The sequence below is a fragment of the Geotrypetes seraphini genome, chromosome 6 (genome assembly GCF_902459505.1).
Source record: "Geotrypetes seraphini chromosome 6, aGeoSer1.1, whole genome shotgun sequence".
Lineage (NCBI taxonomy): Eukaryota > Metazoa > Chordata > Amphibia > Gymnophiona > Dermophiidae > Geotrypetes > Geotrypetes seraphini.
In genome coordinates, this window is record NC_047089.1 from 158,553,404 (window position 1) to 158,577,127 (window position 23,724).

Consider the following 23,724-nt stretch of genomic DNA (forward strand, 5'->3'; position numbering starts at 1 on the left):
CCCTCTGTTAAATCAAAAAATAAAATATGGGACCAGAAAGCCTGAGCCAGTGACCTTCAAGAGAAATCCCTCTAAATAAACTAATATGGCTTTCTAAACTTGTGGACTATGAGGAAATGTCTGTTCTTGCAACAAAAAATTCTGTCACATGTATACACCGCAAGTTTTAAACATGCTTGAACATTCAGGAAATTCCTAAAAATTCTTGAAAGATCCAAAAGAACTGAGCAGTGATATCATCTGTGTGCGATGAAACACTTCAACTACAACCCTTTTGACAGCAGTGGTTAAAATCTTCTCATAATTAAGCAAACTATCAAATATTTTCAGAGTTATTTGTCTAACATACAATCAGTTGTGTTGTGAAATGTGGTGCCAGTCTGCATTCTTTTATTAAATGAAAAGTTGGGTTTTTTTTTTACACTGACCTCCCTCCACATGCAGAAATCTCTCCAAAATATTCAAGCATTATTGCAATAGTATTTTTTAATGAAAAACAAATTTATAAAAAAAGATATTTTCTTGGGAGGACTGCTGCAGCAAAATGAATGGGGGAAAATGTTCTATAATTTTTGATTCATGCTGTTAGTCTTAGATAGGAAATAGTGCCTACATACCATGATTACTTTCCATTTTCACTGCTATTAAATTACCTGTAAAATAAGCTCCTGTAGCTGAGACTGTTTTTGCTTTATTCTTTCAAGTCTTCTTTGTCTTTCCACCTTAGAGAAGAAAAATTATTTACTGAATAGTTACTTCTTTTAATTATGTGACTGTTATGACATCAAAGCAATGACAATGTAGAGCATTTTATTGTCATTTATATCAATTTGCAACACATTAATCTCTTCAACTAGTACTTTAATTATTTTGCAATTCAACTTTCTTATACTGCATGATGGATATTTCACTCAGAATATATTTGTGAGAAATTCAATTAGATATCAACCTAAAATCAGTGCTTACAATACTTCTGTGCCTATGCAACAAAAATGAAAACTCACTGCACAGACACTTTCTGGTTAGGTTATAAACATCTCTATTTCTTTATTATATTGCTGCTTTTAATGATCTTACTCCAAGTCTGCTCTTTTTCATTACAACTTTATATTTACACCTTCTTGAAATAAAAAAATATTTATTGTACTTTTAATTTTCTTCCTTGTGACAACTTTGCTATTCTTACTTCCATATTTACATCTGCGATACCTGTCCTGGACCCAGACAAGCAGTATGACCCCACCACCCATCCTCTCTCATTTATTAAGATTTAGCCTCCTATTAACTAATGATTGAACAAGAAGAGTTTACAGGAACACTGCATTAATATCACTTCAATTCAGAATTAAAGCAGATGATTTTCAAGATTTTCTTTGGTTTAACTGCCAATTAGCTTAAAGCATTTGGCTACTATTGTTGCTTTAACATAGAACAGGATTATTTCCAGTATTTGAGTATTAATTTAAAATGACACACATATCAAACTATGTACCCACAAGATTTAATGTAATGTAATTTATTTCTTATATACCGCTAAACTCCGTTAGGATTCTAAGCGGTTTACAGAAAAATAGACAATAGGGTGCATTAAAATTATAAGTAAAATAGGTACTTAGAAATTCCTTTACTGTCCCGAAGGCTCACAATCTAACTAAAGTACCTGAAAAAATGACAATTAGTAGAGTAATGAAGAAATAAAATAGAGAATAGATGAGAAAAATAAGAAAATAAACATTCTAATAAGACTACAATGATCTAAAGGACTTTGAAAGGTTGAAAAAAGAGGGGAGATAAGAATAGATTTAAGATGGGTTACACAAAATAATACAATCAAAAACACAATTACATATAGCACAATTTGCTAACATCACTTACTTATCATCAAATTTCCATTTCAGTATCCTTCCAGTATCCAATTAGTAAACATATTCCAAAACACTTTACAGTAACTTAGAATAAATCTTCAACAATTATAAAAAAAAAAAAAAAAAAAGATACTCTGAGACTATCCTAAATAAATCTCATGTTGTCCAACTAAAATCAAATACAGTAAAACCTTGGTTTGCGAGCATAATTCGTTCCGGAAGCATGCTTGTAATCCAAAGCACTCGTACATCAAAGCAAATTTCCCCATAGGAAATAATGGAAACTCAGACGATTTGTTCCACAACCCAAAAACTTTAATAGAAAATACTACACGTACTTGTATTGCAAGACCTTGCTCATTTAGAACCATCACTACACTTCCGCAGCATCAGAGAGAGAACCATTGGCTCAGTTGTGATGATGTGACACATGTATACTGTATTGTATACTCGTATTGCAAGACTTTGCTTGTTTAGAACAGTCACTAACCTTTACAAAGAGACTATGAAGATCTTTCTAATCGCAGCAGAAGATCCAACCTAAGAATTATTGGGATACCTGAATCATCGGAGGGCTCTGATATGGTTGCCTTTCTGACTGCTTTCCTGCCTGCTACCCTGGGTCTTGTCTTCTCACCTCCATTGGAAATAGAGCGTGCTCACCGCGTACCGTCTCACCTCTCTAAACATACATCTTCTCCCAGGCCTATAGTGGCTAAACTCCTCAGATTTCAACACACATTACAGATCCTCACAACAGCAAAATCTAAACCTCAGCTACTACATCAAGGAAAAAAATTTTTCATTGTTCCAGATCTGGCTAAAACCACAGCCTTGAAGAGAAAGGCTTTTCTCTCTCACCGGCAAGAGCTCAAAGACATTGGAGCCAAATACGGTCTTATGTATCCTGCCAGGATGAAAGTTACTTACAATAACCACACCACTTCTTACACTGATCCTGATGAGCTGACTGCATTCCTGGACTCTCTGAAAATGCGCTAACATGTTGAGCTACTGATGTCTATGCTTGCATATGTTTCCTGCTGTTAATGTTCTCTGCTGTTAAGATTTTCTGCTATTATAGCTTGTTAATACAAGACTGTACAATTTATTACTTAGTGTGAAAAAGCACACCACTTTCATGTTTCTTAAATTGAGTGAGTGTGAAATAATGTTAGCTGTTCCATATGAGTTATCTCTCCGTGCTCATAAGAGCACTCTTAAACTGTTTTCTTCCATACATGATATTTTGGTCTTTCTTTTTTCTGACCTTGTATTATGCTGCCACTGCTAGTCTATTTGCTCTTTATCTTATGCTTTCTTTATTTCTACCTTCTGGCAGAAGTGTCTGTCTGATATTTTGGTTATGTCATTTACTTTTTTCTTATAAAGGTGATATCTGCTATGCTCTAACACCACATATAATAGATTATGGCTGACTTACATATCCTTTCTTTTAATGTGAATGGTTTGAACCATCCTATTAAAAGAAAAAAGATAGCCAACTATGTGTCTAATAAACATCCTGATGTGATATACTTACAAGAGACCCACCTCCCGCCCACTGCCTCCTTGAAATTTAAATTGAAGGGATATTCCACTCATTTATATTCTCCTGCAACTCAGAGAAAAAAAAATGGGATATCAATACTTCTCAGTGACAAGCTATCCCCTGTTGTTCACTCTATTAAAACGGATTCTGACGGTAGATGGTGTCTAGTACATGCTGCGTTGCACTCTGTAGATTTTGTGTTCCTTAATATTTACGCTCCTGTCTTGGACCACCCAGATTTTTTTAAAGACCTTCAGCTGGCGTTAGTTGAACACGATTCTTGTTCTCTGATACTGGGCGGGGATTTCAATCAAATTCAAGATACTTACATAGACAGATCATCCTCTTGCAGACCCTCCAAATCCAAATCTTTTGCAGCTCTACATGCTTTAAAAGAAGCCTTCTCCCTTGTAGATCCATGGCGCTTATTAAATCCAAAAGGTAGGGAATATTCCCACTTTTCACCGCCACATAACACCTACTCGAGGATTGATTTCTTTCTTCTTTCCTCTCCTCTCATTCAAGATGTGACAAACGCTATCATACACCCAATATCTCTTACAGACCATGCAGCTATTTCTTTGCATTTATCTATTTCTGCTCCGCACAAAGAATCTCCTTCTTGGCGACTTAACAATACCTTACTCTTAGATGAGATAATAGTGGACAAAATCAAATCCTTTACTACAGAATTCTTCGAATTTAATACAAAAGATCCAGAAATTTGTCCTTCTATCATCTGGGAAGCCTACAAAGCTTCTCTCAGAGGTGAATTGATTAAGCTTGCTTCCTGGAAAAAGAAACAATCCATGCAAAAAGAAAAAGAATTGGAAATTTCTATTAAAAACCTAGAATTACAACATATGTCTACTCATTTACATGATCCATCCTTATTCCAACGTATTCAAAACCTTAAATATGAATATAATACTTTGGTCTCTTGCACGGCCCGAAGAGATATCTTTATTTCAACTTCTGGTCACTATATGGGAGATAATCTCATGGGTCGCCCTTTAGCTAGATATCTCAAAACCAAATCAAAACGTTTACACATTTCAGCTATTCAAGACCCATCAGGACAATTAGTAAGAACCAGACCGTTGATTTCCTCCCAATTTGAAAAATTCTATACTGCCCTATATCATTCTGAGTCTTCGGCCCCTGATTCGGACATAGATTCTTTTCTTGCTTCTTTAAATCATCCGACTATATCGGAATCTATTAAAACAAAACTAGATGCTCCTATAACTACAAATGAGATTGAGACTGCTATATCTTCCTTACCCGCTGGGAAAGCCCCTGGACCAGATGGTTTTACTGGTGAGTTTTTTAAAAGTTTCCGAGCTCTCTTGGCACCTCAACTTCTAACATATTATGATTTCCTCCACTCCACTCCGGACAAACAATTTAACTTCACTGAGGCCACCATTGTAGTTATTCCCAAGCCAGATAGGGATGCTACTATGGTTAAAAATTTTCGTCCTATCTCTCTCCTCAATTTGGATTACAAAATCATGGCGAAAATTCTATCACTAAGACTTAACACAGTGATCCCAACCCTCGTACATAAAGATCAAACAGGATTCATCAAACAAAGATATATAGGAGATAATATACGTTTATTTCATCATATAAATGCTCACACTAAAACAATGTCGGAGCCTGTGATTGGCCTGGCCATCGATGCTGAAAAGGCCTTTGACCGAGTGGAGTGGCCTTTCTTATTCCGAGTACTGAAATGGTACAACTTTGGTTCCTTTTTCACAAATTGGATAGAAACATTATATCGTCAACCCACGGCCCGTATCCTGATTAATAACTCTCTCTCTAATAGATTTTCCCTTTACAGAGGTACCCGTCAAGGCTGTCCTCTTTCACCATTATTATTTGATCTAGCATTGGAACCTTTATTATCTGCTATCCGACAGTGTTCCCTAATAAAAGGTATTCCCTCATCCAATCGAGACATTAAATTGGCAGCTTATGCCGATGACGTTCTCCTCTTTCTCAGAGATCCCCTTTTCTCTCTACCCCATCTCATTCACATAGTTTCCCAATATTCTCGTCTCTCGGGATACTCTGTCAACTGGGAGAAGTCGGAGATCTTTCCTCTCAATGACCATATTTCCTTCTCAGATCTAGCTCACTTCTCTTTTCCATGGTCACAAGGAGCTGTGAAATATTTGGGAATCCTAATTCATAAAGATCCAGATCATGCTCAGGATCTTAACATAGCCAAAATCAAAAATTTAATTTTAAATACTACAACGCGTTGGTCTCCGCTTTATCTGTCCTGGTGGGGTAGAATAGCCTCCATTAAAATGACTCTGGCTCCACAAATTAATTACATTCTTTCTATGCTTCCCCTTTTATGCCAGAAAAAAATTCTTTCATTGGCTTAATATGAAAATTTCTGAATTTATTTGGAACAAGAAAAAACCTCGTATTGCTCTCGCCAAGCTGAAGGCCTCTAAGATTAATGGCGGCCTAAATCTACCAGATTTTTACTACTATTACATTGCATCATTAGCCAAATATGGAGCTCAATGGATAGTTGACTCGAACCCTCAAGATCAACCAGCATGGTTCGAAATGGAACGCTTTTTATGTACACCACTACACGTCTCGTGCTTTCTTACAGTGTCAATACCTAGACACTTGAGAAGGTATTCTTTATTATGTGCAACGCAGCATGCTTTACGCCTATTAGATGCAGCGGCTGAAATTCACGCTGATGAAGGCCCACTCATGTCCCTTTGGAATAACTCTAAAATTCAGATCAATGGAAGATCCCTCTCATGGAAAAGGTGGCAGCGGGCGGGTGTGTGGTTTGTTCATCAATTGATCTCCTCTAATTCTTTTGTCCCCTTTGATATTTTCCGTTCCACATACTCACTCCCATCCTCTGTACGATCACAATGGCTTATGCTTACTGGAATATTAGATAATATACATACACGCCCTGATTTTATGACCTCTATTCATACTGTTCGCCATTGGTCTACTCTGGCTTTACTGAAGGGTAAGGCAATATCTCTTTTTTATGGTATACTAAGAGATCACTTCTTCACTTTTTCAACTCAATCTATGAACCATTGGGACTCTATTTTGAAAACCACGCTTTCTGAAATAGATTGGGAACTCTTCTGGTCTTCCACAAATCGTCCTCTTTTATCATCCAGAGTTTCACAATCAATGTACTTTGTTATGTGGAATGCAGTATGGACTCCATATCGTAAGTGGAAAGCGAATCTACAACAAGATTCTACCTGTTGGAACTGTCTGAAAGCACCCGGAACTCTCGATCACATGCTTTTCCACTGCAATATGGTTCATTCCTTTTGGCTTCGTATTTGGGATACCATAAAATCTGTCACTAAATGTTCAGAAGTGATCTCCATGGATATTATAATTCTTCGTTCTCAACACCCATGTTTTGCACAATCAAATTGCCCGCCTAAACTCATTGACACCATGTTCGTGACAGCTCTAATGCATATTCTGAAAAACTGGAAATCATCCTCATTGCTAGACTACACCTTTTGGTGGAACTCCTTGAGTATGTACCATAAATTTGAATCTTATGCATATGAAAAGAAATTGTTTTCTCGATCTTCCACAAATTTGACACGAAACAAATCACCTTGGACATTCCTAGATTCATATGTTCGTTCTGCTCTATAGACACTTCTGCCTCTCTCTTTCTCTCTCTATATCTCTCTCTATTTCTCATTCTTTTTCTCTTCCTTTATATTTCTCTCTCTTTCTCTTATCCCTCCTGCTTCTCTGTCTTCTTCTATTCCTTTTCTAAGCAGTTCCAGATACTCTGGATCCTTCTCATTAATCTAGTTTTATTCAAATGATTGTAGATACGAATATTTGATACATGATTTTTATTATGATCTATATGTTTGAACTGCTTTCTGTTTATAATTCCTATAATATTCAATAAAACCATTGAACTAAAAAAAAAAGAACAGTCACTAACTACACTCTTGCAGCATCAGAGAGAGAAGAACCATTGGCTCAGTTGTGATGTGTGTACACTTCTCCCTCGTATTCGCGGTTTCGATTATTTATGGTTTTTAACTTGCTGGCTCCTCCCCCCCAATTATGTCAGCTTGCATAGAGAAATAGCTGATTCCAAGCATTTACAGAGAAAATAGCTGATTCCCAGCACTTTCTTCACCATGTTTTGCCTCTCCTTCAGGAACAGGCCAGGTCTACCACCATGTTATTCGTGATTTCACCATATTCACGATGGTTTTTAATAGAAAACAGCACATAACATATGAAAAAGTTATTTATGGTTTTTCTGTATTCGTGGGTTTGTTAATCCCCTATCACAGCGAATATGGAGGGAGAGGTGTATACTATATGTACTTGTATTGCAAGACATTGCTTGTATATCAAGTTAAAATTTAATCAAATGTTTTGCTTCTCTTGCAAAACACTTGCATATGCACTATACCATCTTCAAAGACTAAGCAGTTTATAGATTAAAATTTAAAAGCCAGAAAAGATCAAAATTAAAACGAAAGTAAAATACAAACATGGTCAAGTCACATTATTATGATGCACAGCCAATAAACAAATGCACACGACACACACAGACTTCATAGGTATTTAAGGTGTGATGTCAGTAAGTTGTCAATATAGCAATCATGGCTGTCATGGGGGGAAAAGAGTGATTTATCAGACATTGCAAAAGGCACGATCATTGGCTACCGAGCCAAGGGAAGCATTTTGGAAAGTCATGGGAAAGGAGGTAATGTCCTGTTATGGATTAAGAACTGATTGAAAGACAAAACAAAGAGTAGGTTTAAATGGTCAATATTTTCAATGGAGAAGGGTAAATAGTGGGGTTCCTCAGGGGTCTGTGATGAGATCGCTGCTTTTCAACATATCAATGATCTAGAGATGGGAATAACTAGTGAGATAATTAAATTTGCTGACAATACAAAGCTGTTCAAAGTTGTTAAATCACAAGAGAATTGTGAAAAAATTGCAAGAGGACATTGTGAGACTGGGCATCAAAATGGCAGATGGTACAAAGTGATGCACGTGGGAATAAGTACAAAGTGATGCACGTGGGAAAGAGGAACCCGAACTATGAGGGCTGTTCAAAAAGTATCAGACCTTTATTCATAAAAATTACTCGTATTCAGATACAACAATCTTATACTAATCTCCTTCAAAGTAGTCCCCTTGGGCTTCTACATACTTCTTCCAACGGTTCTGCCACTATCAGAAGCAGCGCTAGAATGCCTCTTTTGAGATTGCTTGCAACTGGTCCATCGCATTCTGCATGATATCTTCTCTTGACTGAAATCTTGTCCCTTTCAGGGGAATTTTCAGCTTGGGGAAAAGCCAGAAGTCACACAGAGCCATGTTGGGAGAGTAGGGAGCCTGAGGAATCACAGGTGTGTTGTGTTTGGCTAGGAAACTCCATATCAAACATGAAGAATGAGCAGGTGCATTGTCATGATGGAGCTGCCAATTGCCTGCTGCCCACAGGTCCATCCATTTGCATCTCACAGCATTATGAAGGCAACGCAGAACCTCTTGGTAGTACCTCTTGGTGATTCGATGATCCTGCATCACTAGGGTCCTCACTTGGTCAACGACAATCTCATTTCTGGATGTTGAGGGCCTACCAGAACGTGCTTCACTTTGATGTGCAGCCATCTCTGAAGTGGTTGTACCACTCCTTTATCTGTGTGGTGCCCATTGCTTCGTCCCCGAAGGCCTGTTGAATCTTACGGATTGTTTCCACTTGGGAAACGCAAAGCTTTACACAAAATTTAATACAGTAGCGTTGTTCAACTTTTCTGTCATTTTGTCAAAAATGAAAATCAGACAACGCTCACTTACACTTCCTCACTCATCAGCGGTTTGTCGGCAACTGACAGCTTGTGTAGGCAGGAAAAAATTCAAGCATGCGAATTAGGGTCGCCTACATACCAAACCACTCCTCTCTTGCTTTATTTGTTTACACAAGAAAAATTAAGGTCTGATACTTTTTAAACAGCCCTTGCATAGCTATGTTGTATAAGGTTACACCTTAGGAGGAACTGCCCAGGAAAAGGATCTAGGTGACATAGTTGAGGATACGTTCAAATCCTCAGCTCAATGTGCAGTGGCTAAGAAAGAAATAGAATGTTAAAAATTATCAGGCAAGGAAAACAAAGATGAAAATGTTATCATGCCCTTGTTATCGCACTATGGTATAGCCATACCTCAAATACCGTGTGCAATTCTGAAGCGGAAATAGAAAAGGTACAGAGCAGGGCGATAAAAATGATAAAAGGGATGGGATGACTTCCCTATGAGGTAAGCCAGAAATGGCTTAAGGGCGATATGAAAGAGGTCTATAAAATACTGAGTGGAGTAGAAAGAGTAGATGTGAATTTCTTTGTTTATTCTTTCCAAAAATACTAGGACTAGGGGACATGAGATGAAGCTACTAAGTAGTAGATTTAAAATAGACCATAGAAAATATTTCTTCATACAACGTGTACTTACTCAAGAATTCGTTGCCGGAGAATGTGGTGAAATCAGGTGGCTTAACAGGGTTTAAAATATGTTTGGATAATTTCTTAAAAGAGAAGTCCATAGGCCATTATTGAGATGGCTTGGGGAAACCCACTGCTTATTCCTAGGATAAGCAGCATAAAATCTGTTGTACTACTTGGGATCTAGCTAGGTACTTGGAGCCTGGGGTGACTACTGATGGAAACAAGATGCTGGGCTTGCTGGACCTTTGGTCTGTCCCAGTATGGCAGTTCTAATGTGAACTGTTCACGGGCTGCTGTGGGTAAAGCATAATGTGAGTGGATGAATGGAATCTTTCGATGACCCGACACGGTAACTGTGGGGGCAGCATGAGTCATTGAAGCGAAGAGGTGAATGTTGGCTGCTCATGTTGGTGCAGACATCGGCATGCTACTGTGGAACAAATCTCCATTCAAACAATACAATACAGTATTTTATATCTCGCAATTCTCTACAAGGAATCTATGCAGTTGATAATAAGAACTATATCAAGTTCTTGAAGTTACATTTTTGAATCAGATCTTAAAGGGAAGAGGTGAGGGATAAGAGGTTGGCTATAGAGAGAAAAGATATGTCTTTAGTTTTTTCCTGAAGTCAAGGTAAGTGGTGGGCTGTCTTAGATATGTTAGCAGTTTGTTCCAGACAAGGGGTCCTTGGTATCCAAAGGTGGCCTTAAACATCTTTTGTCGAACTTGTTGATGTGATGGGAAGGATAATTTGAAGCACTGCGATGCTCATGAATTGAAGTAGTTGTGTGGGACTTTGATATCAGAAGTTAGTCCATTCGAGTTTTCTCCATAGATCACTTTGTAAACTATGAAGGCTATCTTAAATTGGATCACTTTTTCATCGGCAGCCAGTGCAGCTGTTCTAATAGCGGACATGCCCTTTCATACCAATTCATTTTGAGTGGTGTTTTGTATTAGTTGTAGTTGCTTGAGTTATTTTTCTGTAATGCCACAAAATAAGAAGTTACAGTAGTCCAGGTATGGTATTAGGACTGAACATGCTACTGTCCCAAAACTGGTCTGGGTTAGGACTGGTCTTAATGTCCTCAGATGGTCACAAGCAGCAATGTGGGTTTTAACCCACAACCTCAGGGTGCTGAGGCTGTAGCGTTAATCACTGAACCACTCGGACAAAGACTGCCGGGTTCCAAAGGCTGAAGAAGGAACCCACTTTGAAATTGAGCCTGGTCACTATCAAATCAATGAGTATGACCCCAGCAAAGCATAATTAGCTGAAACACTTACTCTGAGAGCTCCCATTCTCCCGGATCCAGTGCATTGCAACTGAGGAAATCCGCTTGCACATTCAACTCCGCTGACTGATCTTTTCAATGCTTCTCTAGAGTCAGGAGTGGCACCAGAGGACTGAAACAGGGCAAATGTGGTCCCTCTACACAAAAGTGGAAGGAAGAAGTAGGGAATTACAGGCCAGTAAGTCTGATCTCTGTGGTAAACAAATTAATGGAAACGCTTTTAAAACAGAGAATGGTGAAGTTTCTGGAATCTGGTGGATTACAGGACCAGAGGCAACACGGATTCACTAGAGGAAGGTCTTGTCAGACAAATCTGATCAATTTCTTTGACTGGGTGACCAGAGAATTGGATAAGAGGGATTGCGCTAGATGTGGTATATTTAGATTTTAGCAAAATCTTTGACAGTGTTCCACACAGACATCTAATAAATAAACTGAGTGCCCTCGGGATGGGCCCCAAAGTGATAGGCTGGGTCATAAGAAAATAAGAGCATAAGAATTTCCGCTGCTGGGTCAGACCAGTGGTCCATCCTGCCCAGTAGTCCGCTCATGCAGCGGCCCCCAAGTCAAAGACCAGTGCTCTAAATGAGTCCAGCCTCACCTACGTACATCCCAGTTTAGCAGGAACTTGTCCAGCTTAGTCCTGAAACCCTAGAGGGTGTTTTCCCCTGCAACAGACTCCGTAACTGGTTGAGTGGAAGGCGACAGAGGTTAGTGATCAATGGAACATAAGAACATAAGCAATGCCTCTGCTGGGTCAGACCTGAGGTCCATCTTGCCCAGCAGTCCGCTCACACGGCGGCCCAACAGGTCCAGGACCTGAGTAGTAATCCTCTATTTATACCCATCAGGAAAATGTCCAATCCTCTCTTAAATCCCAGTACTGTATTCTGCCCTATAACGTCCTCTGGAAGCGCATTCCAAGTGTCCACCACATGTTGGGTAAAGAAGAACTTCCTGGCATTTGTATTGAATCTGTCCCCTTTCAACTTTTCCGAATGCCCTCTTGTTTTTATTTTTTGAAAGTTTGAAGAATCTGTCCTTCTCTACTCTCTCTATGCCCCTCATGATCTTATAAGTCTCTATCATATCCCCTCTAAGTCTCCTCTTCTCCAGGGAAAAGAGACCCAGTTTCTCCAATCTCTCAGCGTATGAAAGGTTTTCTATCCCTTTTATCAGATGTGTCGCTCTTCTCTGAACTCTCTCGAGTAACGCCATATCCTTCTTAAGGTATGGCGACCAAAACTGGACGCAGTATTCCAGGTGTGGGCGCACCATCGCCCAATACAGCGACAGGATAACTTCTTTTGTCCTGGTTGTAATACCCTTCTTGATTATACCTATAATTCTATTCGCTCTCTTAGCAGCTGCTGCGCACTGTGCCGTCGGCTTCATTGACCTGTCCACCATTATACCCAAGTCCCTCTCTTGGGTACTCTCATTCAATAACATCCCTCCCATCGTATAGTTGTACCTCGGGTTTCTGCTTCCCACATGCAATACTTTACATTTCTCAACGTTGAAATTCATTTGCCATTTTGTCGCCCATTCCCCTAGTTTGTTCAAGTCTCTTTGCAATTCCTCACAGTCCTCTTTAGTCCGAGCTCCCCTAAATAGTTTGGTGTCATCTGCAAATTTTATTATCTCACACTTCGTCCCTGTTTCTAGATCATTTATGAATATATTAAATAACAGTGGCCCGAGCACCGAGCCCTGCGGAACACCACTCGTGACCCTCCTCCAGTCAGAGTAGTGGCCCTTCAACTCTACCCTTTGTTTCCTACCTGCCAACCAGTTTCTGATCCATCTATGTACGTCTCCGTCCACCCCATGGTTCTTCAGTTTCCGGAGTAATCGTTCATGAGGCACCTTGTCAAAGGCTTTTTGGAAATTAAGGTATATGATGTCTATGGGGTCACCTCTGTCCATCTGTTTGTTAATTCCTTCGAAGAAGTGTAGTAAGTTGGTTAGGCACGATCTCCCCCATGTTGGCTGGTTATCAAAAGTTTGTTTCTTTCCAAGTGATCATCGATGTTTTCTTTTATCAGTGCTTCTGCCATTTTTCCCGGAACCGAGGTCAGACTCACCGGTCTGTAGTTTCCCGGGTCACCTCTTGATCCCTTTTTAAAGATGGGCGTGATGTTGGCCGTCTTCCAATCCTCCGGGTTCACGCCTGTTTTCAGGGATAGGTTGCATATTTGCTGCAGTAGTTCTGCTATCTCCTCCTTTAGTTCCTTCAGAACCTTTGGATGGATTCCGTCCGGACCTGGAGATTTGTCAATTTTTAGTTTATCTATCTGCCTGCGCACATCTTCAAGGCTCACTTCCATGAATGTTAATTTTTCTGCTTGATTTCCATTGAAGAATTGCTCAGGTTCCGGTATGTTGGTTGTGTCTTCGTTCGTAAATACAGACGAAAAGAACATGTTCAGTCTTTCCGCGACTTCTTTCTCCTCCTTCACTACTCCCTTCCTGACTCCATCATTCAGCGGTCCCACCTCCTCCCTAGCTGGCTGTTTCCCTTTAACATATCTGAAGAACGGTTTGAAATTTCGAGCCTCCCTGGCTAACCTCTCTTCATACTCTCTTTTGACTTTTCGAACCACACGGTGACATTGTTTTTGATACTTCCTGTGCTCTATCCAGTTCCCTTCAGTTTTGTCCTTTTTCCATCTCCTGAATGAATTTTTCTTATTACTTATCGTTTCCTTCACTATTTTAGTCATCCATATCGGGTCCTTTATTCGACTCTTTTTGCTCCCCTTTCTGAATCTGGGGATGTACAGATTTTGCGCCTCGCTCACCGTGTCCTTGAAAAAAGACCAGGCATGTTCTACCATCCTCCATTTCTTGGAAGTGTTCCTAAGTTTCTTCCTTACCATTTTCCTCATTGCTTCATAGTTTCCTTTTCTGAAGTTGAAAGTTGTTGCCATGGTTCTCTTTCCTTTTGGTATTCCTGCTTCAACCTTGAACTTGATCATGTTATGGTCACTGTTTCCCAACGGTCCCACTACTTCCACTTCCTTTGCAGGTCCCATTAACCCATTTAGGATTAGATCCAAAGTGGCATTTCCTCTCGTCAGTTCTCTAACAAGCTGCTCCATGAAGCAATCTTGTGTAGCCTCCAGGAATTCTGTTTCCCTAGCGCATTTTGAGTTCCCAAGACTCCAGTCTATCCCGGGGTAGTTGAAGTCTCCCATAATAACTATGCAACCGTTTTTGCATTCTTGTTTCATCTCGGCTTCCATTTCTTTATCGATATCTCCGGTTTGCCCGGGTGGACGATAGTATAGGCCCATTTTCATTTAATGTCCATTTCTACCTGGTATTTTAACCCATAGCGATTCCAGCTTGTTGGTCATCTCTGCTGTGTCTATTCTTGTCGATTGTATGGTTTCTTTTATGTATAGGGCTATTCCACCTCCTTTCTGTCCTGACCTGTCCTGGCGATAGAGCTTAAATCCCGGCAGTGTTGTATCCCATTTGCTTTCCTCATTCCACCATGTTTCAGAGATTCCAATGATGTCTAAGTCTTCTGCATTGGCCAAGGCTTCCAATTCCCCCATTTTGTTTCCTAGGCTCCTTGCATTAGTACCGTATTTGCCGGTGTATAAGACGACCCCCCAACTTTTACAGTTAAAATATAGAGTTTGTTATATACTCGCCATATAAGACTACCCCTTCTTCCGCACACCTTCTGCACAACAAATAAAACTTAAAAGAACATCAGAATTTATTTCAACAATTTTAATTAATTCACTAAAGCTGAATAGAACAATAAACCCATGGGAGCTGCCATGCTATTTGTTTTCTAAACTGTTAACCAAACTGAAACTGTCAATGATAGAAGGAAGATAACACATAGAGGGAGAGAGCAAGTGCCGGGCAAGTCCCTAGCAAGTTTGCTGGCATGACAGTTTCCCTTTAAAAGCCTTCAAAAGCCTCCTGTTCGCCCCCGCAACTTCCTTAAGGGCTAGACTCCACACACGGCCGCATGTGCGAGAGACGTAGTAAAGAGAAAAGGGGTGGGGCCAGAGCGCCGCTGCTTCCCGCTGCGCAGGATGAAGGAGCTGGCACCCTTGTCACACTGATGTCCCGCCATGGCCCCGCTGATGTCCCGGCAGGTTTACTAGTACCGTAAGCACCGTAAGGAGGTAAGGAAGGAGATGTTAGGGCATGTAAAGTAAGGGCATGTAAACAGTACCCGGCGTATAAGACGACCCCCGACTTTGGGGAGGATTTTAAGGTACTGAAAAGTCGTCTTATACGCCGGCAAATACGGTATATATGCAGTTTAGATCCTGGCATTTAAGTGTCTTCATTTCCTTTCCCTGTGTTTTGATCTTTAATGTCTTCTCTTTTGGTACACTCCTTCTAACCTCTTCTTCTGGGTTAGTCGACTCCTGTAATTTGTCCGTTGTTTCTTCCGAGCCTTGCATTCCCTTAGTATCATCACATGATACCTTCTTCCGAATCATCGACGCTAGGTCGACTGTCGGCTTTCCCCTTCCTCTTAGTTTAAAGCCTGTTCTATTCCTCTCTTGACGTTGTTTGATAGAAGTCTTGTTCCCTCCGCGCTCAGGTGCAGCGGAGCAGAAGCAGCCGGTGGGGAGAAGCCGGGAAGAGCCTGAAAAGGCAGGAGAGAGATACCAGCGGCGGCGGAGAGGAGCGGGTAGCGGCGAGAGGAAGCTCCGCCCACCCCCTCCGCATCATCAGCGTCATCGCCCCGACTCCCCCTTAACAGGAAGGGAGCCAATGGCGCGCGGCCGTTTGGCGTGCGGCGAGCGGCAAAGGCGCTCGCCTTAGCGAGAGCGCCTTTGCGAAGGAGCCAGGAATTTAGGTCGCCCAAAAGAAAGACCAAAGGTGTAAGTTACAAGTCTTTTCTTACCTAGCCACACAACAGGGAACACTTCTTGCACACCACACACCTAGAACAAGCACTCACCTAAAACACAGCAGCACAAGCAGACTCACTACTAACAGGAAGACAACAGAAAGTCGGGTCACACACAACCGACAGAAACAGAAGGGTCACAGACACCTCAGAAAGGAAGAAGGGAAATGATCGCCCACGGTACCCAGAAGATGGGCTTTCCAGTCTTCTGCACTGGCTGCAATATGTATGACTACCTCCCCTCGGGGACTAGGGCATACGTTTGCAGTCGGTGCAGAGAGCTGGATAGCCTGAAACAACATGTTCGTATGCTGGAGGGAACAGTGAGAGAACTAGAAGAACTCCTCACCTTTAAAGAAGAACCCAGCAAACAGGAGAAGTTGCTTGTGACGGACAGTGCCAGCAAAGAGATCGAGGAACTTGAGAAATTCATCGAGGAAGCTCACCAGCAACATGTGGAGGTCCCAGGGTTGGAGAGCTGTACCCGAACCACTGATGAAGAGTCGGAAGCGGAGGTTGGGGATGTGTCACAGAAGAAAGAAGACGTGACCTACACCATGGATGTGGACTTACGACCCCCAAGAAACCCTCGAATAGAGAAGATAAGGATCATCGTTGGAGATTCCATTATACGCAATGTAGACAGCCACATCGCAGGAGGAAGAGAAAACAGGATGGTCACCTGCCTGCCCGGAGCAAGAGTGAAGGATGTGGCCGGCAGGATCATCAGGATCATAGACAGCGCAGGAGGGGATGACACTGCTGTACTTATCCACGTGGGAACCAACGATGTGAGCGGACGGAAGTATGATAGGGAGGAAATGAAGAACCAGCTCCGCTCACTCGGAAGAAAACTGAAGGTCAGGGAGGTGACAGTGGCATTTTCTGAGATCCTCCCAGTATCGAGAGCAGATGCGAAGAGGCAAGATGAAATGCGAGAAATCAACGCCTGGATGAGACGATGGTGCGAGGAAGAAGGTTTTGACTTCGTGCGCAACTGGACAGCGTTCTGGGGAAGGAGCAGGTACTATAGGAAGGACGGACTACACCTCACCAAAGAAGGGGCTAGAATATTGGCTGGAAACATGAAGAAGGTCATTGAGAAGACTTTAAACTGAAGATCAGGGGAGAGTGGACAGTCGACAACCGGTCAATGGCCCGGACAGCAGGCACTAAGGACATCTTCCCAGATAAAGGGAAAGAACTTGCAGCAAATGAGGGAGACAACAATGGAGCGCAAATAAAAGCCGTGAAAGACACAATAGGGACTGTGAAGCCCAGAAAGTCCAAAAAGGCAGCACAAAGAGAGCTTAAATGTTTGTACACGAATGCCAGAAGCCTAAGAAATAAAATGGGGGAGTTGGAGACACTAGCAAGACGCAAAGAAATAGATATCATTGGCATAACAGAAACGTGGTGAAATGAGGAAAACGAATGGGATACAGTACTGCAGGGATACAAGCTTTACAGAAGAGACAGAACAGGACAGAAAGGGGGAGGCATTGCCCTATATGTCCAGGAAGGAGTAGAATCTACTGGAATAGGGAAGGCGGAGGAGAAAAAGAAACTGGAGTCCCTCTGGGTAAAAATCTCCAGACAGAACGGAGCAGACACAAAAATAGGTCTCTACTATCGACCTCCAGGTCAGACGGAGGAAACAGACTCTGAGATGATAGAAGAAATAAGACAAGAATGTAGGACGGGAAATGTAACGATCATGGGAGACTTCAATTTCCCAGGAATAGCCTGGAACCTAGTAACCTCAAGCTGCGGCAGGGAGATAAAGTTCCTGGAAATGGTGGGTGACTGCTTCCTGGAACAAATGGTAGGGGAATCGACAAGAGGAAACGCCACCTTGGACTTGGTCCTAAATGGCATAACTGGGCAAACAAAAGAAGTAGAAGTCACGGTCCCGCTGGGGACGAGCGATCACAGTATGATCTACTTTAAAATCGACATCGGAAAGGGGAAGCGAACCAAGACCCTAACCACAACATTTAACTTTAGAAAAGGAAGATATGACAACATGAGAGCCATGGTAAGAAAACGGATCAAAAAAAGGATAGCTGAAATCGAAACGGTAGAGCAAGCATGGTCCCTACTAAAAAATACTATCACCGAAGCACAGAATCTATACATTCCGCAGATAACCAAAGGAAGGAAAACTAAAGCCAAAAGAGAACCAGCTTGGCTAACCAAAGAGGTGAAGGATGCAGTTAGGGAAAAGAAGGACTCTTTTAAAAAATGGAAACGCGAGAATACAACCGAGGCTTGGAACAGTCACAAAGACGACCAGAAGAAGTGCCACAAGGCGGTGAGAGAAGCCAAAAGGGCCTATGAGGAAAAGATAGCCCAAGAGGCCAAAAACTTCAAACCCTTTTTTAGATATGTTAAGGGGAAAAAACCTGCAAAGGAGACAGTAGGCCCTCTCGACGACTAAGGAAGAAAAGGATACATCAAAGAAGACAAACAGATTGCAGACAGATTAAATTCCTTCTTTGCTTCTGTCTTTATCAAGGAAGATGCCACTTCAATACCCGAAACAGTGAAAGTTTTCAAGGGAGAAATAGAGGAGAGCCTCATCACAGTGAAGGTGGATCTGGACCAGATATACTATCAGATTGACAAACTAAAAAGTGACAAATCCCCTGGCCCAGATGGAATTCACCCGAGAGTATTAAAGGAACTAAAGGTGGAAATCGGAGAACTACTGCAATCCCTCGCTAACATGTCAATTAGAACCGGACGGATACCAGAAGACTGGAAGATAGCGAACGTAATACCAATCTTCAAAAAAGGATCAAGGGGAGAACCGGGAAACTATAGACCTGTGAGTCTCACATCGGTCCCTGGGAAAATGGTTGAAGCTTTGATTAAAGACAGCATAGTACAGCATCTAGATAACCATGACCTGCTGAAAGGTAGTCAGCATGGCTTCAGGAAAGGAAAGTCGTGCTTGACCAACTTACTTCAATTTTTTGAGGGAGTGAACAAACAAGTCGATAGTGGAGAACCGGTAGACGTAATATACTTGGACTTCCAGAAAGCGTTCGACAAAGTACCTCATGCGAGACTTCTCAAAAAACTACAAAGTCATGGAATAGAAGGGGATATACTAAGATGGATAGGAAAATGGCTGGAAAACAGAAGACAGAGAGTGGGCATAAATGGGAAGTACTCAGACTGGAAAAAAGTAACTAGCGGTGTGCCTCAGGGCTCGGTTCTTGGGCCTATCTTATTCAATATCTTCGTAAATGACCTGGAAGAAGAAACGACCAGTGTTATTGTCAAGTTTGCAGATGACACAAAGCTATGCCGGACAATCAGGTCACAAAAAGATATCGAGGAACTTCAGAGAGATTTGAAGCAACTTGAGAGATGGGCAGAAAATTGGCAGATGAGTTTTAATGTGGAAAAATGCAAAGTGATGCACCTGGGCAGAAAAAACAAGGAGCATGAGTATAAACTGTTAGGTATAACATTGGGGAAGAGCGAACAAGAAAAAGACTTGGGGGTACTGATAGACAGGACCCTAAAGCCGTCGGCTCAATGCGCAGCGGCGGCAAAGAAAGCTAACAGGATGTTAGGCATGATAAAGAAGGGAATCACGAGTAGATCAAGGGAGGTCATAATGCTGCTTTATAGAGCAATGGTCAGACCACACTTGGAATACTGTGTCCAACACTGGTCTCCATACCTGAAAAAGGATATAACACTGCTGGAGAAGGTGCAGAGGCGAGCGACGAAGCTAGTAGAAGGTATGGAGAACTTGAGCTACAAGGATCGCCTCAGAAAACTGGGATTATTCACCCTTGAGAAGAGAAGACTGAGAGGGGATCTGATAGAGACTTTTAAATTGCTAAAAGGAATTGACAAAATGGAGCAAGCTCACTCACCAGCAGGGGGAAAGGATGGAGAGCAAGAAATAGCTTTATTCACATTGGCAAATGTGACCCAGACTCGGACCAGAGGTCATGGCCTGAAGCTGAGAGGGGACATGGCCAGGACAAATGTCAGAAAGTTCTGTTTCACACAGCGAGTGGTGAACGCCTGGAACTCTCTCCTGAAAGAGATGGTGGAAGAAACTACCATTCTAGGATTTAAGGGAAAATTGGATGCACATCTTCTTGCAGGACACATTGAGGGATACGAGTGACTAATGTATGCACCAGGGTACGCCTGGCTGAGCCTCCGCATGTGCGGATCACCGGACTGGATGGACCCCAGGTCTGATCCGGTGCAGGCATTTCTTATGTTCTTATCTCTCCTGTAGAGCTTGCTCTTGCCCCAGAACGTTGTCCAGTTCCTCATGATGGAGATTGCTCTGAGGAAAGGGATGCTACCAGGGGTTCTGTTAGTTGGGACTGTTCTTTTTAACATTTTTATAAGCGATATTGCTGAAGGGCTGTCAGGTAAGATTTGCCTCTTTGCAGACAATACCAAAATCTGCAATAGAGTAGATACTCCAGATGGTGTGAATAACAAAGAAAGACCTAGTGAAGTTTGAAGAATGGTCTGAAATTTGGCAGCTAAAATTTAATGCTAAGAAATGCAAGGCCATGCATTTAGGCTTCAAAAACTCGAAGGAACAGTACAGTTTAGAGGGTAAAGAACTTATATGCACGACAGAAAAGCAGGACTTGGGTGTGATTGTATGTGATGATCTTAAGGTGGCCAAACAGGTTGAAAAGTTGATGGCAAAAGCAAGAAGGATACTAGGGTGCATAGGAAGAGGTATGGCCAGTAGGAAAAAGGAGGTATTGATGCCACTGTATAAGACTCTGGTGAGACTTCATTTAGAATATTGTGTTCAATTCTGGAGACTGCACTTTCAAAAAGATATAAAAAGGATGGAGTCAGTCTAGAGCAGGGCTGCCCAATTCCAGTCCTCAAGATTTACTGGCAGGCCAGGTTTTCAGGATATCTACAATGAATATGCATGAGAGAGATTTGCCTGCACTGCCTTCTTGATATGCAAATCTCTCTCATGCATGTTCATTGTGGATATCCTGAAAACCTGGCCTGCCAGTAGATCTCGAGACAGGAATTTTGCAACCCTGGTCTAGAGGAAGGCTATTAAAATGGTGCATGGTCTTCATTATAAGGCATATAGGGACAGACGTAAAGATCTCAATATATATACTTTGGAGGAAAGGCAGGAGAAGGGAGATATGATAGAAATATTTAAATCCTACATGGCTTAAATGCACATGAGTTGAGTCTCTTTCATTTGAAAGGAAGCTCTGGAATGAGAAGGCATAGGATGAAATTAAGAGATGACAGGCTCAGGAGTAATCTAAGGAAATATGTTTTTACATAAAGGGTAGTAGATGCGTGGAACATTCTCCCGGAAGAAGTGGTGGAGACAAAGACGGTGCTTGAATTCAAGAAGGCATGGGACAGGCACGTAGGATTTCTTAGAGAGAGGAAGAGATAACGGTTACTGCAGATGGGCAGACTAGAAGGGCTATTTGGCCTTTATCTGCCATCATGTTTCTATGTAACTTCCCCGCAAAGTGATCTGCTGTCAGGCAGAGAAGGTGCTTCTCTGTGCAGATCATAAGAAGGGCAGTCTTTCACAAGCTACTGGCTGTGAATTCCCCCATGCTTGTTGATACATGTCACTGCTGTGGCACTGTCCAAGAACACCCTGACCGGCGCTCCTTCACCAATGAAGCAAACTTTCTCAAAGCAAAGTGAATTGCCCTGAGCTCCAAGAGATTGATGGGCCAATTCTGCTTCTGATTGAGACTAGACTCCTTAGGCCAGATGAGTAAAGTAGTGTGTTCCTCACCTGAGATGGTTGGCATCCATTTTAACATCATCCCAGCACTGGAAAGCCACACCTCATGCTTTTCCTGGTCTCAGTGGACCACTGAAAGTGAACACCATAATCCTGAGAAACAGGAGACCAATGGATGAGGAGAGATTGCTTAAGGGGGTACATATAAGTCCATGGCCATGGTGCTGATTCTATTGCCACCGTCACTGAGCCCAATAGTTGAACATAATCACACACTCTGGGCAGGGGCATCTGCAGCAGCATTCATACCTACAGATACAACTTATCCCATATGCGATCAGAAAGAAATTATCTCTCTCTCAACTGGTGTCAAACAGGATCTCCAGATATTCCAATCTTTGAGAGAGGACCAGCCTGCTCTTGTCAAAATTGATCACCCAGCCCAGGGACTGAAGGAGCTGAATTACTCTTGCCATCACAGATAGACTGTCCCTGCAAGGTCGAGGCCCAAATTAGCCAGTCGTCCAGGTATGGATGACCTGGATCCCTTGGTGGTGGAGAAACACCACTACCACCACCATTGCCTTGGAGAATGATCTGGGTGCAGTGGTGAGGCTGAAGGGCATGGCCCTGAACTGAAAATGCTGCCTGAGAACAGTAGAAATTGCTGATGAGGAGGGTAAATACGAATGTAAAAGTATGCCTCCTTGAGGTCCAGGGCTGTGAGGAACTCTCCTGGTCAAACTGATGCAATCAAGAAGTGCAACATCTCCATGCAAAACCTGGAGACAGCAACTGAGACTCTTGAGGTCCAGCACCAGTCAGAAAGTCCCCTCCTTGGAAACAACAAAGCAAATCAAGTCCAGATCCCTGCTCCTCCAGTGGGACAGCAATCATCATACATAGAACAATGATGAAGTTTTACAGATTTTCCAGATGTGGCTAGAAGCAATAGCATGGATAAATATGCTGCAGATGGAGATCAGTGCTGTGTAATTGAACTAAAATGGTAAGTATGAGGTGGGGTCATGTGAGACACAGACAAGGTAACACACTTCAAATTATATGGGGTAAATAAACATGGGGTAAATAAGATTGTAGGTGGAGTATGGGAAAGTGAAGTAGAGACATAAATTTAATCTACCCTCATTTCACACTTGGAACTATGCTATGATGTAGAAAAGTTAAATAATTGAATTAAATAACATAATACTAGCAAAAGTTTCAGAATTACAATGATGGGTAGTTGTCATGTGACAAAAGAGTGAAGTTGAGAAAGGGTGGAATTGCAGTTTTGAGAAAAACAAATTTTAAGGAACTAAACTGAATTGCTGACAGGAAGAATTCCACAATAGACGGTTAGGGTAGTGCATCATAAAAGGGAAGTAAAGTCCAGATGTTTCCCTTAGATCAAGGGTGTCCAACCTGCAGCCCATGAAGTATTTTGTGCTGCCCCCAGGTGTTTACCGTCTTGCCGGCTCCCTCCTCTGTCTTGCTGCAGTGTTTGCACGGCCCCAGGAAAAAATTTTCGGCCAATGCGGCCCAGGGAAACCAAAAGGTTGGACACCCCTGCCTTCGATATTTTCTTAAAAAAAAACAATGAATTATTTCACATAAGTTCACAAAAGCAGGGAGAATAAAAACATTGTGAAGCCCACTTAAATATTTTAAATACCTATGCTGGGAGAATTAAATTAAAGTTAGACATAAGATTTATATTTAGTAAAGAGATATTACTAATAAGTGATAGATTAAGGGCTCCTTTTATCAAGGCGCGCTACGGGGGTTAGCACGTCAGACATTTCATCACGCGCTAACCCCCCGCGACTAGCCTAAAAACTAACGCCTCGTCAA

General features: G+C 41.8%; 1 protein-coding gene across 3 annotated transcripts in view; it reads right to left on the bottom strand.

Moving 5' to 3' along the window:
- Positions 1–23,724, bottom strand: part of TFDP1 (transcription factor Dp-1) — a 270,147-nt gene that overhangs the window by 18,829 nt on the left and 227,594 nt on the right. For all 3 annotated transcript variants that reach the window (XM_033948712.1, XM_033948710.1, XM_033948711.1), the window contains exon 8: positions 654–722. In XM_033948712.1, the coding sequence (XP_033804603.1) occupies positions 654–722 (69 nt within the window). The remainder of the gene's footprint in view (positions 1–653; positions 723–23,724) is intronic.